Consider the following 18,743-nt stretch of genomic DNA (forward strand, 5'->3'; position numbering starts at 1 on the left):
AACTCTGGCTGCTCCCCAGCTGGGCACTCACTGCACCTTTCTGCCACCCCGGGCATTGTCTGGGCCCTCAGTTCCCTCTCCCTCCTCCTGCCCCTACACCTATCACCACCGGCCCACAGGAGCCCAGCTCAGGCGGAGGAAACACCGAGCCTAGAGACATGGGAGTTCGAGGAGCATTTCACCTTCTACTCATGTGCCTGAGCCCAGGTATGGGGCTGTGCAGTGGGCAGGGATGCCCAGCATGAAGCTAGATGGGCAGGGAAAGGGGCAGCCAAGGCGCTCAGAAGAGCCTCAAAGGTGGTCGGAGAGGCCCTTGAAGGGCCTGCCCACCCTCTCTCCGCCACCACCCTGGTTTGGACGCTGCCAATGAGGCATCTCCCCAAGAGAGTCTATGCCTGAAGGCGTGGGGCAATGTCTGTGTGTGGAGGTCTTTGAGTGGATCTTCAATGTGTTTGAGAGCCTGTGGGGCTCACACAGAGGTGCAGGTGCCCCACATGTTGTACCCATGTGCTGTAACTGAAGACAGAGCTTGCTTGGAGTTACCTGTGAGAGCTAGAGGTGGGGTAGAAGTCAGACTGTGTGCTGTTCCCAGTGGGAGGACCTTCTCTCCTAAGCTAGAGTACAGGAAGGGGAGCTGCTTGCCTTTAAAGGGCTAAGTCTGTCAGGATTGCTTTCATCATGGCCAATGACAGCTCAGGCCTAAAACTTCTGCTGTGAGCTCTTCTATGCTGTGCCCTCTCCAGGATGAAGCCTGAGGAGGGTGGGGATGGATGGTAACTCCCAGAGCCCCCTTAACCCTTTGGGGCACTCCTGGAGGGCAGAGCTCAGGTTTGGATACTGTGGCTGCATGCCCTGGGCTGGGCAAGTCCCAGCAAGGGCCATTCTGTTGGGTATTGCTGAAAACAGCTCAGAGTCCCTTCTGGGGTCTGTACTGAGGATAGAGGGTATGAGGAAGGAACATAAGAAGGGGGATCATTTTAGCCCGTGTGCGTGTGGGTATGACTGGTTGCATTTCTGACAGGACACCTGGAACACGCTCACTGTCTGCTGCTGGCAGAGCCCACTCAGGAAGCACCAGCTATGCTGGGGTTGCTGGGGCACATCCATGTGTGCTATGTGTGTTCAAGGAGTGTGAACACAGATGTGGCTTGTATTTATGCACCTGGACCCTGTTGTGGAGCTGTCTTTTCTCTCCTCCCTTCCCTTATCTCTCTCACATCTTCTTGTCTGGAAACAGCTTGAAAATTCAGAATGGATTTTCCAGCTGAGAGTACACACTACTGTTGAGGTGACCCACCCTCCCCCAGAGGATGGCCAGCCTTACATAGTGATTTTGTGGGAGGACAATCATTACTATTTTCCTTAGAGATCCCCCCCACTTGGTTCTCCTCTTTCCCCAAGTCTCCCAACTCAGCTCTCTCTTCCCACCCTAGCTTTCTTCTCTCTCTCTAGCCCTCCTCTTCTCTTACATTCTGTGGAAGAATAGCAAGAGGAACCAGGAATAACTTCCCAAGGAGATGCAAAAAGGCTGGAACCCTGGGAGGAGGCTGTGAATGCTTCTAAGGAGATTGAGAAGCTGGGGTGAGGCTCCCTGGCTTGGGACAATTGAAGGAAGACACTTAGTTTAGTGCAGGGTGGAGGCACTTTTCTTCCAGCCTGTCCCTCCCTGCTAAGCCCCTTTCTCTGAATACTTACCCTCCTGTCTGACTGGCCTCCATGATGTGGGGAAAGAATCCTACCTGTCATGAGTTGCTTCCAGTGGCTTCTTCTGAGGGTGGAGCCTCTGCTCTCAGCTGAGCAGTGCCTCATCTCTGGATTGCATTGTGCTGCCCCAGGATCTAGCAGATGGCATCAGGATCTTTATCTCAGGAATGAGCTGGTGTTCTCTTGGCCTGGGGCTGGAGGAGGCTTCAGCAGGTCCCGTTAGAGCTCCTGCAACCAGCTCGCCTGTTTTGGGTCACCTTGGAGTCTAGCTGGGTTGAGGGCAGGGCTGATGGCCCAGCTAGGGTTTGGAGGGGCAAGTTCAGCGATCCCTGAGGTGTGGGGGTGTTGAAAGGTCCCTCGCTGGTCTCCCAGGCTACACCTAGCAAGCAGGGAGTCTCTGCAGATACGTCTGATCTTGAATGAACGTGTATGAAACCATACAAGCGTGAAGTGGGTGTGTCTTCTGGATTAATACATACTATGTTTGCCTGCAAATGTATGCCTGCATTTGTATAGATCTGACAGTGTCTGTGTTGGTAGAAGGGACAGCATAGTTTTGTATCTGCATTGAAGGCTTGAAAGAGTGTGTCTATGTGTTGATTTAGTTTACCTCTGACATTGTGTAATTTGTGTGTTGAAATGCTCTCTACATATTCAAGTGGTCCTGAGCCACAGGAAGACAGAACAGAATGATCACTGAGAGTTGGGGTTGGGACTTCAAAGGGTTTTTTGACCCTAAAAAGACTGTAGAGAGACAGTACATGGGTGAGGGGCCTGAGGGGGAGTATTGCTGGAGACTGGGAAGTAGTGTGCTGAGTGGTGGAAGGAAGAGAGGCCTTGGGCACATCCCCCCTTTATAGGTCTAACCGGTTGGGTCTAGTGTTTGCCTGGGCCTTCAGGGTAGGGAGGGGAGGAGTTTCCAGATCCTGGCTTCTAACCCTGGCCTCCTGCCTCTGACTCAGTGGCAGGAGGGGCCACCAGGGAGCCAGCATGTGGGAGTGGCTGTACCTGAGCCACACAATCACACAAGGGAAGACACAATCTGTTACGCTGTCATCTAAGGCTCATCCTACAGATAGAGTCTCAGGCATACATCATCACTCACACATGAACACAGCCAGGCTCCATGTCACAGCTGCCAGTGTCACGACTGCACTAACATCAGCACACAATGACCCATCCCACACCGAGACACACAGTCATACCCTCCTCCTTACCCCCTGCACATACAACAATATACATACACGCCCCCTCTTCTGCCTCTCAGGCTGGAAAGGGAATCCAAGTGCCACTTGTGCATCCTTCTGTTTCTAAATAGGAACACTTCACTTGTCCCAGACAGAGTCAAGACAGCCCAGACAGGTGGGTTTTAACCACCCAGTCTCTTCTATCAAAGCACTTAACGACTCCGGGTACTCTACATGTCTACATATACATACAGACACACAACAGACTATCCAGACTATCATATGAGTAAACATATAAGCAGATACCCAACATGGTGACGTGCATGAATATCTTTGCATCTAGAAATACTCATTAGCAGGCAATGCAGATTTGTGTATATATATCCACACATGCAAATATATAATCGTGTATACACACAAGCATACACAGCAGCTATGTATATATAAACAATATTCAGATGCACACCTATACAATCCTAGTATACATGAATCCACAAGCATGTGCAGACACTGCCACATGAATAAACAAGCAATGCAATTATGCACAGACATACCTATACCAGTTCTTGAACACACACACACACACACACACACACACACACACACACACAAGAGCAGCCCCTCCTCCCAGTGGAAGTCTCACTGAGCCCTTGGTGGCACTGACAGAATGTGGAGGGCGAGGCTAATGCTGTCTATTTAGGCTGTAGCTCTGCTCGTTTCACTTCCTTGCTTTACCCTTCTCTAGCACTGCTGTCTGCTGTGCGGATCAACGGGGATGGCCAGGAGGTCTTGTACCTGGCGGAAGGTGATAATGTGAGGCTTGGCTGCCCCTACATTCTGGACCCCGAGGACTATGGCCCCAATGGTCTAGACATAGAGTGGATGCAGGTTAATTCAGATCCCTCACATCGGGAGAATGTGGTAAGTGCTGGGCATGGGTTCTCCTTACTCTGTACTTTGTGATGCCTACTTGTTGGGCAGCCAAGATGCTGAAGGAGAAAGGGAAAATTAGGAAACCGAGACTTGAATTTGAACTCCCCCCACCCTGGAAGGATCCTCAGGGAAAGGGGCAATAGGATAAGAACTGTGCAACTGGGAATCAAGCCAGCCAGTAGGTTTACCTCCTTCCACCCCATTCTAAGGGCAAGATGAGGTGTTTTCCCTGTGCACTAGAAATTCTCAGGTTGACCTTATACTTTCCAAAGTGCTTCTTAATATTATCTGCTTCCACCCATTCTGTAAGAAGCTAGTGGGTCAGGCATTATTATTCCCATTTGTCACCTGAGAAAACCCAGTCTTGAAGAACTTCAGTGAATTGCCCAAAGAGCCAACCCACAGGGTCCTCCTTGGCTCTGTCTGTCTCACCACCTGTTTTCTTCTTTACAGTTCCTTAGTTACCAGGACAAGAGGATCAATCATGGCAACCTCCCTCATCTGCAACAGAGGGTCCGCTTTGCAGCCTCAGACCCCAGTCAGTACGATGCTTCCATCAACCTCATGAATCTGCAGGTATCTGACACAGCCACTTATGAGTGCCGGGTGAAGAAGACCACCATGGCCACCAGGAAGGTCATTGTCACTGTCCAAGGTATGGCCAGATTCCTCTGGATTCTAGTTCCCCAGGCTTCAGAGCCAAGGGCAGCCTGCCACTGAGACTGGCTCTGCCTTTTGGCTGGGTCCTGGTTCATAATTGCCTGCCTCCTTACAGCACGTCCTGCGGTACCTATGTGCTGGACTGAAGGTCACATGACAAAGGGCAACGATGTGGTGCTGAAGTGCTTTGCCAATGGAGGCTCTCAACCCCTCTCATATAAGTGGGCCAAGATCAGTGGGCATACTCATCCCTACCGAGCTGGGTCTTACCACTCCCAACACAGCTTCCACTCTGAGCTCTCCTACCAGGAGTCCTTCCACAGCTCTGTCAGTCAAGGTGAGGAGGCCCCAGAGAGGGCAGAGTGGGGATGAATAGAGGATCAGGGAACTTCTGCGGCTTCCCTGGCTTATCAGTGGCACCAAGTCAAACTTGGAACCCCTATGGGAGACTGTCCAAGCAGCTGCTAAAGAGGGATGAAGAAAAGAGAAGCCAAAAGTGAGGAGTCAGTCAAAAGCAGCCTAGTTAATGTGGAAAGATCATGGTCTGAGATAGAGCTGGGCGAGAATACTGGACTGGCTATAAACCTCAGGCAAGCAGCTTAACCTCTCTGTGCCCTGTGAAAAGGGAACTAATAACTACCTTACAGGCTCAGGTGAGGATTAAATGGAATGAGATATGTGAAGCTCCTAGCACACACAGAAGCTGAATAATAAGCCACAATCAAAGAATAACAGAGTTAGAAATGATCTTAGAGTTCTTCTGGCCTAACCCTTGTCCTCACTGTACAAAGAGGAAACCAGTGCTCAGAGAGGGGTCATATTTCCCTGAGGTCTCAGAGTGAATTAATGGTCCCTCTGTCTTGCTATGAGAGGGGTCCTTCCTTGCCTCTTTGATGCAGCAGGGGGAAGGTGATTCACCTGAGAGTGCTGAGTGGAGCGGATATGTGCGTGTGCTTGCATAAGCATTTCTTTTAAAGTGGTGTCTCAACCCCCACCCCACAGGGGCTAAGGTTGGGGTGGGAGCTCTCAGAGAGTAGGTTTCTTTGCCTCTCTATGACCCTCTGATGCTTCTTCAATTTCAGGCCTGAACAACGGTGACTTGGTATTGAAGGATATTTCTAAAGAGGACAATGGGTTGTATCAGTGCACAGTGGCCAACCATGTGGGATACAGCGTTTGCGTGGTGGAGGTGAAGGTCTCAGGTAGGGTGCAACATCCCTGAGGGCCCTCTGGCTGAGGGTTGGTTTGGAGGCACCTGGGCTCTGTAATGGACCCTCATTTGGCTTTTTCCACTGCTGTCAGACTATAGGTCTCTGCCTAGGGCAGCTGGAAACCCTGGGAGAAACGTACAGACCTAAGGGATAAACTTGCATCCCTCCTAACTTCCTCACTGGGTGTCCCAGAGCCCAGAGACCCCCTGGAATCCTCTCCTTCTTTCCCACTGACCCCAGCCCTGACACCTGCCAGGCTGCCAGAAGCCTGACCCGCTTTCACTTCTTTCCACAGATTCCCAGCGTGTAGGCATGATCATCGGCGCCGTGTTGGGCTCTTTGCTCATGCTGGCCTGCCTGGCGGTGGGCATCTGGGGTCTCATCTGCTGCTGCTGCGGAGGCACCGGGGTCGGCGGCGCCCGCGGTGCCTTCGGCTATGGCGCCGGCGGCGGGGTCGGCGGAGGGGCCTGCGGCGGCGACTTGGCTAGTGAGATCAGGTAAAACCTGATGCATGCTGCATGTTGCTGTGCGGCAGGGGACCGGCGCCCTGCCCTCTTCACCCCTGCCTGCCACCGGCCGGCTGGGACCCCCACCCCAAACCTGCCTGCCATCGCCACGGAGTGCTGGGACAGCAGCATGTCGACCTGCCACTCGCCGCATGGCTTCTCTGTCTCCCCCTTCCCATTCCCAGTCTTCACTTCTGCTCCCCTGCCCTGTCTTTGCACCCCTCCTGTCTTTGCACCCCACTGTTTGTCTTGCCTAGACTGTAAGCTCCTGGAGGGCAGGGCCTTTATTTTTTTCACGTTTTCCTTGTATTGCGCCGGTGAGAAATTTGCATGCTTATTTAAGAAGAGTTAATAATAAGAATAGTACTAATAACATATTAGAAGCAAAACTAGCAATAAAAATAGAATAAGACTAGCAATGCTAATGATTGCAATGCCTTGGGGATGGAGGGAAAGATGGAGAAGATTGAGGGGCAGGAGGAGAGGAGAGAGCTAGCGCTCCAGCGCACAAGATCAGGGTTAATTAAGAAAATAAGGAAAGAGGAATGGCTCCGGGATCGCTAAAACTCCCTCCCTGTAAGAGGCGGTTGTTCTTGAAACATCATAAAGGGATGGAGAGCACCTGGTTGGGGATGCCTGCGTGGGCTGTCCAGACACGTGTGGACAAGCCCTGTCTAGAGGATTGGGATGGTGGCTCCTGGGATCGCTGCAGGGTCGCTGGCCCAGGAAAGTGCAGAGAGGAGAGTAGGTTGAGGCCGAGGAGAGAGGCGAAAGGCAGGTGGAGGGAGGCGAGGGAGACGAGAGGTTACCAAAACCCCCCAGCTCTGCCCAGGCCGTGCCAACGCCGCGCCGCGGAGGAGCCCGCTCACCCGCCCGCCTGTTGTTTTCCAGAGTGGACGCCGAGGCGCCCGGGTGCAAGGCCAGCGGGCGCGGCAGCAGCGTCACCCACCTCCTGGGGTACCCGACACAGAACGTCAGTCGCTCCCTGCGCCGCAAGTACGCTCCTCCGCCCCGTGGTGGCCCCGAGGACGTGGCCCTAGTGCCCCGAACCGCCGCAGCCGCCGCTGCCTGCGAAGCGGGCCCCTCCCCGGTCTACGTCAAGGTCAAGAGCGCCGAGCCGGCCGACTGTGCCGAGGGGCCGCAGCAGGTCAAGGACGGCCTTGTAGTGTGAGCGCGCGCCGCGCCGGGCTGCGTCCTGGCCGGATGAAGGGTAGGGGCTCTCTGCCCGTAGCTGGGGACAAGTTCCGGCCGGCGCAGACCTAGCTCTCCCCAGGCCTTCTGGCGGCTGGGGGGGAGGTGCTGAGGAATTTCCCTCAAAAAAAAGCATAGGGAGGTAGAGCCTCCTCCCCCAAAGTGGGAGTGGGCGGGAAAGGAAAGAGAAAGGCGGTCCAGAGCCCTCCCGCACCCCGGGCTCCTAGTCTCAGGGACTCAGGAGAGGGAAGGAAGAGGGAGCGAAGTCGGTATCTGACAGCAGCAGAGGTACAGGCCTGGCGTCCCCAGTCAAGGCGGAGGGTCCCGGGCCCCGGGTGAGTGGGTGGGGGGAGTCTGGACGAAATTGTTTTGTGTGAGATCTGAGATCCAAGGCAAGAGTGTTAGCACAATAAAGAAGCTTTAAGACCTGAGACTGAGTGTTCCACGGAGGGGTGGTCAAGGAGTGAGGGCTCTTCTCAGGGATGGGGAGGTTGCTCCCTGCCACCTCACCTCGTTCCCACCACTCCCTCCCTTCCACTTCTTATTGGGGAAGTCAGAGCTGGAAGGAGACATCTAATGTACTCCTTCACAATTCAGATGGGGAAACTGAGGTCCTCAGATTGGATTTTAAATTCAGAACCTTTTCCTCTTCTTTCTAGAAGGTCAGAAGAGGAAACAGGACTCTTTCTTAATGCTCTCTGACCATTCTCAGCGTCCTCCTTTCTCATCCCCTCATCTCCCCAATCCCAACTTCTGTATCTCTCCAGATGTATACTTTCCTTCTCAACACACAGGAAGGGGTCCAGACTCGGACTCTGTAGTATAGAAAGACTTCAAGGCCATCTAACTCAGTCCTCCTGTTGATAGGAAGAAGATTAAGTTTATCGAGTACCCACTAAGTGCCAAGTGCCTTTAAATATTTTGTCCTAATTTTGTCTTAATTATCTGTGAGACTGCATTAATAGTCTTAACCTATTATACAGGTTAAGAAACTGAGGCTCAAGGGGATTGGAATCTCAACTAAGGCAACAAAAGTAATAACTCAGGATTTGGTCTAGGAATATTTGACTCCAGGACATCAGGTTGTTTCTCTGATACCTGAATTCCTTCTATAGCATTTCTGACAAAAGAAGTTCTAGCCCCTTCTTGCCTAACTCTGGTGGCAGTTTACTACTTCCCAAAGCAAGGCATCATCTCTGGTTGTCAAAATATAATGGGATATTTATTCTATTGAAATGAATAGAACACACATAGCTTTGTTCTTTGATCAAAGATCAGAGTATCATGTTTCCAATTCAGCTGCCAAGTTAACCAGGTGGTTATACTCCATATGGGACAGTTGTAACAGACACACAACTGGACACCTGTCTGGTATAGGGATGGGGAATCTTCAGAAATGCATAGTACTTCAAGTCACTTAGTCCTATTCGCCTTTTCCCAGTCACCTGCTTGTTGAGAACCAAGACTCTTCTTTCTTTGTCTCTGACCTTTTGAAGATGTTATCCTAATTTTTCCTACTCCCACCCTAGGGCCACATGAAGTAGGCCTAAGAGTATATGGGTCTAGGAACTCCTGAAACACTGCCTGGTAGTACATAACTAGGGATGGCTTGAGATGGCTTGGGTATGTGCAAAAGGGTGGTGGCATTGCTGGTAAAGCTTGGGAGGAAAATTGAGAGACAATGGTGAGACCCAGGGAAGCAAAGACATCTGACCTGGGGGCTGGAGAGGTGGGAGGGCTGGGGGTGAGCAGGGGTATAGAGGGAAGGGAGTCAAACAGGGAGGGAGCAGAGAACTCCAAAAGACCTCTATCCTTTCATTTGTCACATTTATAAGCACCTCTCAGATGACTTACTCACAGATTAGATCTTCAGCAGGGCACTGTGAGCAGGACACTCACCATAAGGCAGGGGACTGCCAGGGTTGACTTGGGGAGAGTGCTCTCAGTTTTGAAGGTCCTCCAATCAGCCTCCTGCAATGTGGTAAGGGGCCCAGGCAGCCAACTGGCTGTGTAGGTTGTGTTGAATGATACCATCTTCTCTGTCTGGGAACCAGGGAGCCATGCTCATTCTTAGCTTTCATTTGAGGGTGGGGAGCAGTAAAGATCTGGCAGAAAAGTCCATGAAAAAGCATCAAGAGAGATTTCAGAGAGACTCTGACAACTTCCTCTTACAGTGAGTCAACCAGGAAACCAGGGAAGTTCCTATATGCAAGGCTAAGATTGCAGCCCTCACTAGGCTCACCATCCCAAGCCAGGAGGGAGGGAAGCTTCTGCTCCAGTGATTTTGCTGCAGGAACACCTTGGTCTTTTCATTTCTCCTGCATGAAACCTTGTTCAGTGCTGAAGGAAAACACTTGTGTTGATAGATGTTTAACAGAGGCTTTTGGAGCATTGTGGCCTGGGGGTTAGGGAAGCCCTGATTTGTAGAATTCCTCAAGTTCTGTGGTATAAATACTCCAAATGTGGCTGATTTCACAGTCAACAGGATGTTACTGGCATACAGTTGGGAGAAATGTTTGGTAGTACATTCTTGCATAGCATTTTTGCAATTCATATATAATACAAGCAGTAAATGACCTCAAGAGCTTAGATAAAAGAGAACTATAGTAAAATAATCAAGAAGTGGTGAGTTTTCAGTATTTATCACCTGTATTTTAATATAACTTATTTAGCTGTAAGTTTGTGATTTACCTTTAAATAATGACTTCAATGAATACCTGGCTTGCAAAATTTAGGTGGTCCATGTCACCAGGTGTATTAGTCAGCTTTGTATCACTGTAACAAAGTATCTGAGATAATGAATTTCAAAAGAAGAAAGGTTTACTGTGGCTCACAGTTTCAAGGATTTCAGTCTATTGTTGCCTGGCCTAGTGACTTTTAAGGCCTTTGGCAAGACAGCACATCATGGAGGAAGGACAAGGGTAGAGGAAGATGCTCACCTCATGGCAACCAGGAAGCAAGGAGAAAAAGAAAGAGGAGGGGCTGGTGGGGTCTCAACATCCCCTTCAAGGGCACACCCCAAGTGATTTAATTTCCTTCTATTAACCCCACTTCCTAAAAGTTTCACTGCCTTCCAATAGCAGTATGGCCTGAGAACCCAGCCTTGCCTACCTAGGCCTTTCGGGAATTTTTATCCAAACCACAGCACCAGGCATGCAAAAGGCTTGGCACAAGAACTTCCTTAAGAGTGGGAGTCTCAACAGTCCTGATTATCATCCGTTTTTCAGAGACACAAACAGCACAATCAGTTGTCTCCATTCCTCTTCCTAGTTCTACCTTTTGCTAGGTAGAACTTGCCAAGGCTAAATTCTAGTTCCCATGGGCACTGAAAAATTATTTAGATAATTTACATCTCCTTGGGAACCAAGGACACTCTTTCAAAAGCCATCAGAAACTTAACTTGGCATCTTCAGGATATCCACAAACTTGCCTCTTAGGGACCTGGCTGTGGAAAATCTCTCCCAGAGTCACTTTGTAAATCCTCACTGACTCTGGTCCTTCTCTCATTCTCCTCCCCAGCTTTAGGAAGTCATTCCCTAGTCATCTTCTCTTAAGTCCCAAATTCTTAAGCCCAAGAGTGGGTGGCATCCCAGTGAATTATATATGCATTGCTCTTAGAGTAACTGTGACCATGCACGCTGGCCCATTATATTTCAAACTCTGATGATTGGGGGACTCCTCCCAGTCCTTGTTTTCTACTCACTGAAAACAAGGGAGTTTTGGTAATTACCCAATCTTGTTCCTTCAGAATTATAAAACTATTCCACTTCTGTGGGCAAGTTGTGGCTTGCTTAGAGGCAGGGCACTGGATCAGAACTTTAGTCCTGTCCCTAAGCTTCCCAGGAGTTTCTCCCTGGCTTGTTCCTCTGATTTAGGAGAAACCTAGAAAACTCTGCTCTAGGGTTTGCATTCTTTATCTGTCTGGCTTACATGTGGAAATTATTTCATTTATTCCTGGTGTGTGGAAATGAAACTGATTCTAGTCCTTTACTTTTAGGTAGGAAAAATGTGCTGAAGAGGAAGAAGGGTGGAAATAGTGGTTGCCTTGGGAAATCTGGAGGACCTTGGGTGTGATCACTGTGCCTGTTGGTGGGAAGTGGACAAGATGGCCTTCTGCCAGCCCTCAGTGGCTGTTGCTCTCTGTGGTCATTGTCCTCAGCAGCCTTGTTGGATACATGTTAGAAGGATGGGTGGGAGGGAACACTGGCCATAGGGAAGAGCCTGAAGCCCTTGAAAGGCAGGGAATTGAGCAGAGGAGGATGAAACTGCTGAGCTCGTTTTCAATTAGGCTGAGTGAAGTGATGGTGGATCCTGTGAGAGTTTTGGGAAAGAGAAAAGAAGGAAGAAGAAAAAGTGTAATAAATATTTGTGAGTTAGGCATGTTCACATTTGCAAAGGAGCTTCAATTTTTGGAGCCAGGCCAACTCAAATTCATAGTTACTTAATGAGTTCCCAAACGCTCAGTTTCTTCATCTGTGAAGTAGAATAGTGATAGGGTTATTTTATGTGTTGTGAATATTACACAGCCGGGTACGTAGTAGGGGCTCAGCAAATGGTTGATCCCCAATTGTCCACATCTCTAATGTGTGACTTCATCTTCCACAGGAGGGAGGTCCTGGAAGGCCAGATCTAACAACACAGAGATGGGGGTAGAGGTTGTGGCAGTGGGAGGTCCACAGGGAGGGGGATGCAACAAGAAAAATGAAGCCTTGCAATTGAACTCACAGACAGCTCACCATCTGAAGGATGGGGTAAGAAATGCAGGAAGTAGCAAGCTGTGAAGCAGGAGGAGAACCAGGACTAGCCTGTGAGGCCTGGAGTCCACATGCAAATTCTAATATTAACGACAGTCCTCGTTAGTAATAGTTGATACTAATAATAACAGGAAGCACCTGAAACACAAGCTCAGCAGGGGCCTGGATGAGTTGCCAGAATCGTTAGGGACACCTCCCTGGACCAGGGTGTGTACCTCTGTGCCCTTCCCTATTCACTTGGTCTCAGTTCTGGCACCTAGGCCACAGTGCTGAGCTCTGGACCCAGTGCCCCCTGGGGTGTCTGCTGTTTCACTGACCAGGACTGAACGTCTTGAAGAATTTCCATACAGCTTTCTGAAAGCTGAGGAGGGACCTCCCCAGCAGGGTTGACATAGATTTTCTTATACTTTTTGGGAGAATCAATTCCTTCTCCAGGACTCATGCCCTGCATGGGGACTCATATCCTGCCCATCCTCTCAATCCCTCTTGGACTTTATCCCTGGATGAAGCCCATCTCCTACTTGGATGCCTGCAGCTTTGGGGCTCCAATTTTCAAAAGCCAGGATTCAGGGTCACATGCTTGCTCTAACCCCAGCCCTCACCTTGTCTCAGCCCTTCGGCCAAGGCAATTTTTCTTGCCTGTAAAACTCCCCTACTTCTTTCCTCTCTCTTAACCTGCCTTTACAGAAATCAGACTGACCTTGCCTTGTCCCATTAACATAGCCTCTCCCTTGTTCCCAGAAAAGAGGAAAGGGTGTTTACTTTATTATCTTTGCCCTGTCTTGGGAGCATCCTGTTATTCTCCATCTCCACTAGCAGAGGCTTCCCCTGAGCGGGGAGGCCTCATAGCTTCCATTCTCAACATTTTGCTTTGAGAGCTCAGAATTTCTCTCTGAACTGATGGATAAAAATTAGTGTGATGGAAAGTTTGTATGAACAACCCCCTCCCCCAACTTGGGGTGATGATAATAGCCAATGTTTTGTGATAATTTTAGGGATATGGGTGGAGAAAGTCACATATATTCTACCAAACCCTCTTCAAAGGTGCTTGTGAAATTTACCCTCCCCAGGAGGTCCATGGAGAGATGAGCAGATCAGACCTGGGATACACTATCACCTATGCTCTGAGTCTCCCAGGACAGGGCCATAGCTTCAAGCTAGGTTGTGGTGACCCTGTCACTCTGACTAGCAGACTATCAGATCTCTTCCTGCAAGCCACCTTCTCATTCGTGGTTTGTTGAGGACTTGAGGAAATGCCATGTTTGTGATTACTGCTATTAAAAAAACTGAGCAACAGATCCTTGGTCAGGAGCCTAACCTGCTATTATAACATTGTTCCTGTGGGGAAACCTGATTCCTTTCTTTTAGTAAACATTAGCCTTTCCAGGAATGGAACACACAGTCTGAGAAGGGGAAGATAGTAAGAGTTTCCTACCTACCTGGCTCCTTTACCTCCCTATCTATCCACCTAAAATCTGTATGTCAATAATGCTCAAATTTATACTACCAAACCAGAAATCTTACCTACATTCTACATTTGCTGTCTGCTTAGATATTTAACAGACAGTTGAAACTTAACATGTCCCAAATACTGCCTCGGATTACCCCTGAGTCTACCCTACCCCTCTATCTTTCCCCTCTCAGCTGATGGCAACTACGTCCTCTAATTTCTTTCTTTCTCTCATCACTCCCCACACCACATCACAAACATCAGGAAGTCCTGGATGAGCAGGTCTGAAACCTGACTTTCTCTCTTGTTACTTCACAGTTCCCAGTCGCTCTTATGTCTTGCCTGAGTTACAGCAATTGTGCCCTGTCAGATCATCCCACTTTCTCCCTTTTCACCCACAGCTTAACAGAGAAGCCAGGGTGATAAGCTAAATCATTCTTCTGTTCAACCCCTCAAAATGGCTTCCCAAAGTCAAGGTCCTTACACTGGTTTCCGGCCTTCTCTGTCACCTTTCTGACTTGACCTACTACTCATCTCTCCCCTGGCTCCTTCTACTCTAGCCACACTGGCTCCTATCTGTTTCTCAAACACTTATAGAGCCTTTGCCTTGACTGTTCTCTTTGTTCAGAATGGGTCTGCTCCAAATTTCCCACTGGCCACATTCTTATCTCCTTTAAATCTTTGCTCAATGGTCTTGTTCTCAGTGAGGCCTATCACAGCTGCCTTTTTTAAGATCACAATGATCTTCTGCCTATACTCCTCATTATCTTTATCCCTCCACTTTTTCATTAATTTGTAGCACTTACTTCCTTCTAACATATGGTATACTTTATTCGTCGTGATTATTGGTAATTGACTCATCCCTCCCTCCAACGCAGTCAGCTCCACAAGGAGGAAGTACAAGACAGGGATTTTTGTTTTATTCACTAATGTACTTAAGCTCCTGAAAAATGCCAGGTATATAGTAGGCACTCAAAGAAAGAAAAGGGATGGGAGGCCAGAGGGTGAATTAATTAAAAATAATCACAACAAATATTATATAGTATGTTAGAAGGGGACAAGTACTATAAATCAAAGAAAAATGGAGGGGAAGCGATAAGGATGATGAGGAGTTCAGGAGATCATTGCAATCTTAAATAAGGCAGCCGTGATAGACATCACTGAGAAGAAGATGGTTGAGGAGTTAGCTGCAGCAGGAGGTGTTAAGCCCAGGCCCTGAGCCTCTGAGGAGGTGAGAAGTTAGCAGGGAGCAGTCCCTTTTCTTGTGAATGGTCAGAGTTTCCTGGGGCACTCAAGAGATTGTCTGAGTCAAGCCGTCCACTGATCACAATACCAAAGATGGGGCGATTGAGACATGGAATCCCCCAATCTGAACTTTTGTTTTCCTCAGCGGAGGGGATAGCTGATCAATGGCCATGTATTGTCCATCTGCATGCTCCCTACCTGCTGCATTAATCACTTGGTTATGTTTTGAAGGTGCACTTACTGTGTGTGAGTGGTAGGACTGTCATATTAATCCGTCCGGAGCAACCAGCCTTCCAAAGGAGAGCATTAAACTCATTTGAGAAAAACTAAAGAATGATGCACATGACTGTTGATTCAGCTGTGTGTAAGCTGGGAGAGCTGATGCTATGAGATTACTTAACTTAAGGGAAAGCCTTTGTGAGTAGGAGTGCTTGGGGTTGGGCCTTGAATCACTTGCTTGGAAAGCAAGATGGATAAAGGAGTGTATGCCAGGCTGGGAGGTAGGGAGAAGAGCCTGGAAAAATGGACAGATTGCATGAACATGTCAGGTAGAGGGGACGGGCAGGAGTCCAACCTGTCTGGAATGGAGGGTTTAAGTGGGGTCTTCGAATACCAGTCACCTCCATCATAAAGCCTCCTAGGGCTAGGACTTTAGGGGTGTGTTGTGGGAGAGTAAGGTGTATGGCAGCTTCTCTGGTTCCCAGAAGCCCTGCTTTGGCCCAAGGGCCCTTATTTCTTCTGCTATGAATTGTCCACTGAAGCCTCATCCCTTCAATGCTCCCACTTCCTCTCCATCTTCCCTAAACTTCTCCAACACAGATAGCACAAATTGGTCCCTCTCTTTTGTGTTCAGGACCTGGCTGACTCAGCCCTCCAGGAATGAGGCCTGGCTCTGACGGCAGCACTGACACTCTGCTGGCCCCTCAGGCAAGGAGGCAACTTGGTGATGGCGTTTGTGTGTCCCTCAAACTGAGTGGTTGGACAACCTCACAGGAGGCTGTGTGGTGATGGGATAAGACATTTACCGGTGCAGTGGGAGAAGGAGGAGTGGAGAAGTAAGAGCCAAATGGCCACAGTGTCAGGGGATAGGGCATGACAAGCCACAGTATCCTCTTCTGCAGGCCTAGAAATAGCCCCTCTCCAAAGCTCAAACTTGTGCTACTCTGTCTCTCTGTCTTCCCCTCCTCTAGGCAACCCATTGGCCTTTGGCAATATCCAGGACATCTCCAGCCCAGAGTAGCCAAGTAGCCAGAGACACTGTCTGCTTCAGCCCTGCTGCAGCTCTGTGACCAGCTGTGAATCTCTGTAGACAGGTACTGGTCACTAGTAAACAGCGTGCTCCTTCCTGTTCATCAAGGGCACATTGATTCTCCCTTTCCCAGTTTCTGACTTGAGACAGCAACTCTTGATGTCCTCCCCAAAAAAGAATGTCCCAGAGCCTCTGAGCCGGCTGGCATGACTTACCTCTGAGGGATGATCATGGCATCTAACAAACCAACTGTTTTGCAATGAACGATGCACTGCCCTTCTGTGTTTAACTATGCCTGCCTGACCAAATTGCTGTCCTTATTGCTTGGATAGCATCAAAGACTCCACCTAGATACTCCACATGGGACCCCAAATGCTGCAGGAGCAGCTGCAGGGTGGGGTGGGGTCAAGGACAGATTTTCATGTCTGTCAAGGCAGCTCCAGCATTTCCCAGTATAAACCTCAGAATCTAAATGTTCCAAGACATTTTAGAACTGGTAGGCAGACTTAGGCCAGGTGGCAGAGGAACTCACCAGGACACCATGGGCCCAACTGGATCAGGTTGAAGGTGTTGTGGGAGGTCCTTTGTGCCCAAAGATGTCTTGAAGTCCCTCAATCCTCAAGTTCATGTTGAAGGAATCTGGAAGATATGTGTTATAAAATCTACCTGATACAGGCAGGTATGTCCCCATTGAACTAGATTTGAGTGGGACAGAGCAAAGGAGGGCTTTTCTTCAAGTCAACTTACATTTAAATTACTAGGTCTAATCATATGAAATTATCTGTATTTGACCAATTTTTTAACTTCCCAAAATGATAATTTTCATATGATTTAACCCAATATATTGTTCTGCCTCCATATGTTTATGGAATGGTAGCATTCCATTGCTACCATTTTCTGTTAGGATTATTGCAATCATTTCATCTTCCTGATTTCACTGTGCCCCTTCACTCTGTTCTCCACATAGCACCAATGAGGTCTTTTAAAAATGCAAATCTGATTGTGTCATTTCCTTTCTTAAAGCTCTTCAGTGGCTCCTTTTGCATTTATAATTAAAATTTAAATCTTACCATGTACTACCAGACCCTGCCTGACCTGACCTCTGCAGCTGTCTCCTCCCAGGGTCCCTCTTGCTCATTACCCTCTAGCTGTGGGGACCTTTCCTTAGACGTTCACATATGCCATGATCTTTCCAAAAGGGCTTCCACACTTGCTGGTTCCTCAGCATGCAGTTCCCCTGTCTCTGCTTTACTAATTCTTACTCCTCCTGTTGATTGCAGCTTGAATGGCCCTTTGTGTTACCCTCTCACAGCTACATTTTGCTCCCTTGTTATTCTTGTTCATGGTCTTCAGTTATTTTCTTCTGCAGAGCTTAGCACAATTTTAATTAAACATTTATGCTTATTTGTTCAGTCTTTGTCTTTGCCTGCTACATTGTAAGCTTCCTGAGTGCAGAGACAGGCTTGTCTTGCTCACAGCTGTATTCCCTATGTCTTTGGCATGTAGTAGGTACTTATTAAAAGTAAGAATTAATGCTGAAGACAGCTCAGTAGGCCTGTTGTCCTAGGTTTGACTTCAGACCCCCTCTGCTGTGGTACTTCTGATCTGTAGCCAGAGCAGGCAGGGGTTTTTCTTTTAGTCATGGCGGGAGGTCTCATGTTCAAGGGGCAAGTAGGAGGCCAGGTTTAGTTTCGGAAATCTTAGATTCTTTGGGATTTCATGCCAGAACTTGGTAGTGTAGGAAAAACTGGTCACTGCCCCAGGCCTGAGGCCGGACCCCTTCTCTTCTTACCCACAGCTCCATCCCAGACAGCTAGGGCTTTGTGCCCATACATGTGGATACTGTGGGAACATCCATGCCCCCCTTCAAAGCTACCTGCAAATACAGGGGTGCACATATAGGTGGTTTGGCTCATCTTTGGAAGGATGAACCTAGGAGAAAGAAGACCTAGAATTCCCATTTGGGTAGGGAGTTCCAGGACCTTGGAGTCCTGGAGTGTGGTTCTGAAGAGGGAGTGAATTCTAGGTGGTGTTCCCCTTGGCTCCTTGACAGTAGAGACAAGTCAGAGCAACCTCTGGAACACAGGCCAGGGCAGCAGCCCTCTTGCCTTGGTGATGCTGTCTGTGCACATGGCCTCTCTGGGATAACTGGGCAGGGAATGGACTGACAGGCACCCTACTGTGCTTTTCCTTTTGGGATAAGGCCTCTGTAAAAATAAACTACATTAGCTGATGCCTGGATTTGGCTGAGGATTTGGGAGGTAACCCTGGCCCTTTGGTTAGAATTCCCTTGTAGGTGAATGCATGGATGAGGTCTTGACCTTCTTCTGACTGACCAGGCCTTATGATACCAGGTAATGTTGGAGCTTCAGTCCCTACCCTGCAGCTCTTGTCTTTCTTCCTAAAATGCCTAGGTCTATCTATGTTCAGTCTGTCCAATGTTTGTGACTCTTACATTCTCGTGCTGAGGCTTCAGTACATGTAGTTATGTGTGCTCAGTGCTTGGGAAGAATCCAGATCTCTAGTGGTGTGTAGGAATTATTAGGCTGTGAGCTTATTGTTATCAACAGGGGCAGGCAGGGATCCCAGGGTATTTCTGATTAGGAAAGAAAGAGGGCTGGACTATTAGCAGATTGTGGTGGTGGAATTGGGG

The 18,743-nt window shown here is 48.9% G+C and overlaps 1 protein-coding gene across 2 annotated transcripts in view; it reads left to right on the plus strand.

Annotated features, from left to right (window-relative positions):
- The window catches only part of Vsig8 (V-set and immunoglobulin domain containing 8), a 26,678-nt gene continuing 7,935 nt past the window's right edge, over nt 1–18,743 (plus strand). The window contains exons 1-7 of one of the 2 annotated variants that reach the window (XM_074047734.1): nt 1–207; nt 3,637–3,812; nt 4,278–4,479; nt 4,600–4,821; nt 5,567–5,686; nt 5,991–6,192; nt 7,093–7,368. In XM_074047734.1, the coding sequence (XP_073903835.1) occupies nt 159–207; nt 3,637–3,812; nt 4,278–4,479; nt 4,600–4,821; nt 5,567–5,686; nt 5,991–6,192; nt 7,093–7,368 (1,247 nt within the window). In that variant the 5' untranslated portion in view covers nt 1–158. Of the gene's footprint in view, nt 208–3,636; nt 3,813–4,277; nt 4,480–4,599; nt 4,822–5,566; nt 5,687–5,990; nt 6,193–7,092; nt 7,824–18,743 lie in introns of those variants that run through there. The other variant, XM_020185514.2, reaches the window with a different exon arrangement.

The sequence above is a fragment of the Castor canadensis genome, chromosome 11 (genome assembly GCF_047511655.1).
Source record: "Castor canadensis chromosome 11, mCasCan1.hap1v2, whole genome shotgun sequence".
Taxonomy (NCBI): domain Eukaryota; kingdom Metazoa; phylum Chordata; class Mammalia; order Rodentia; family Castoridae; genus Castor; species Castor canadensis.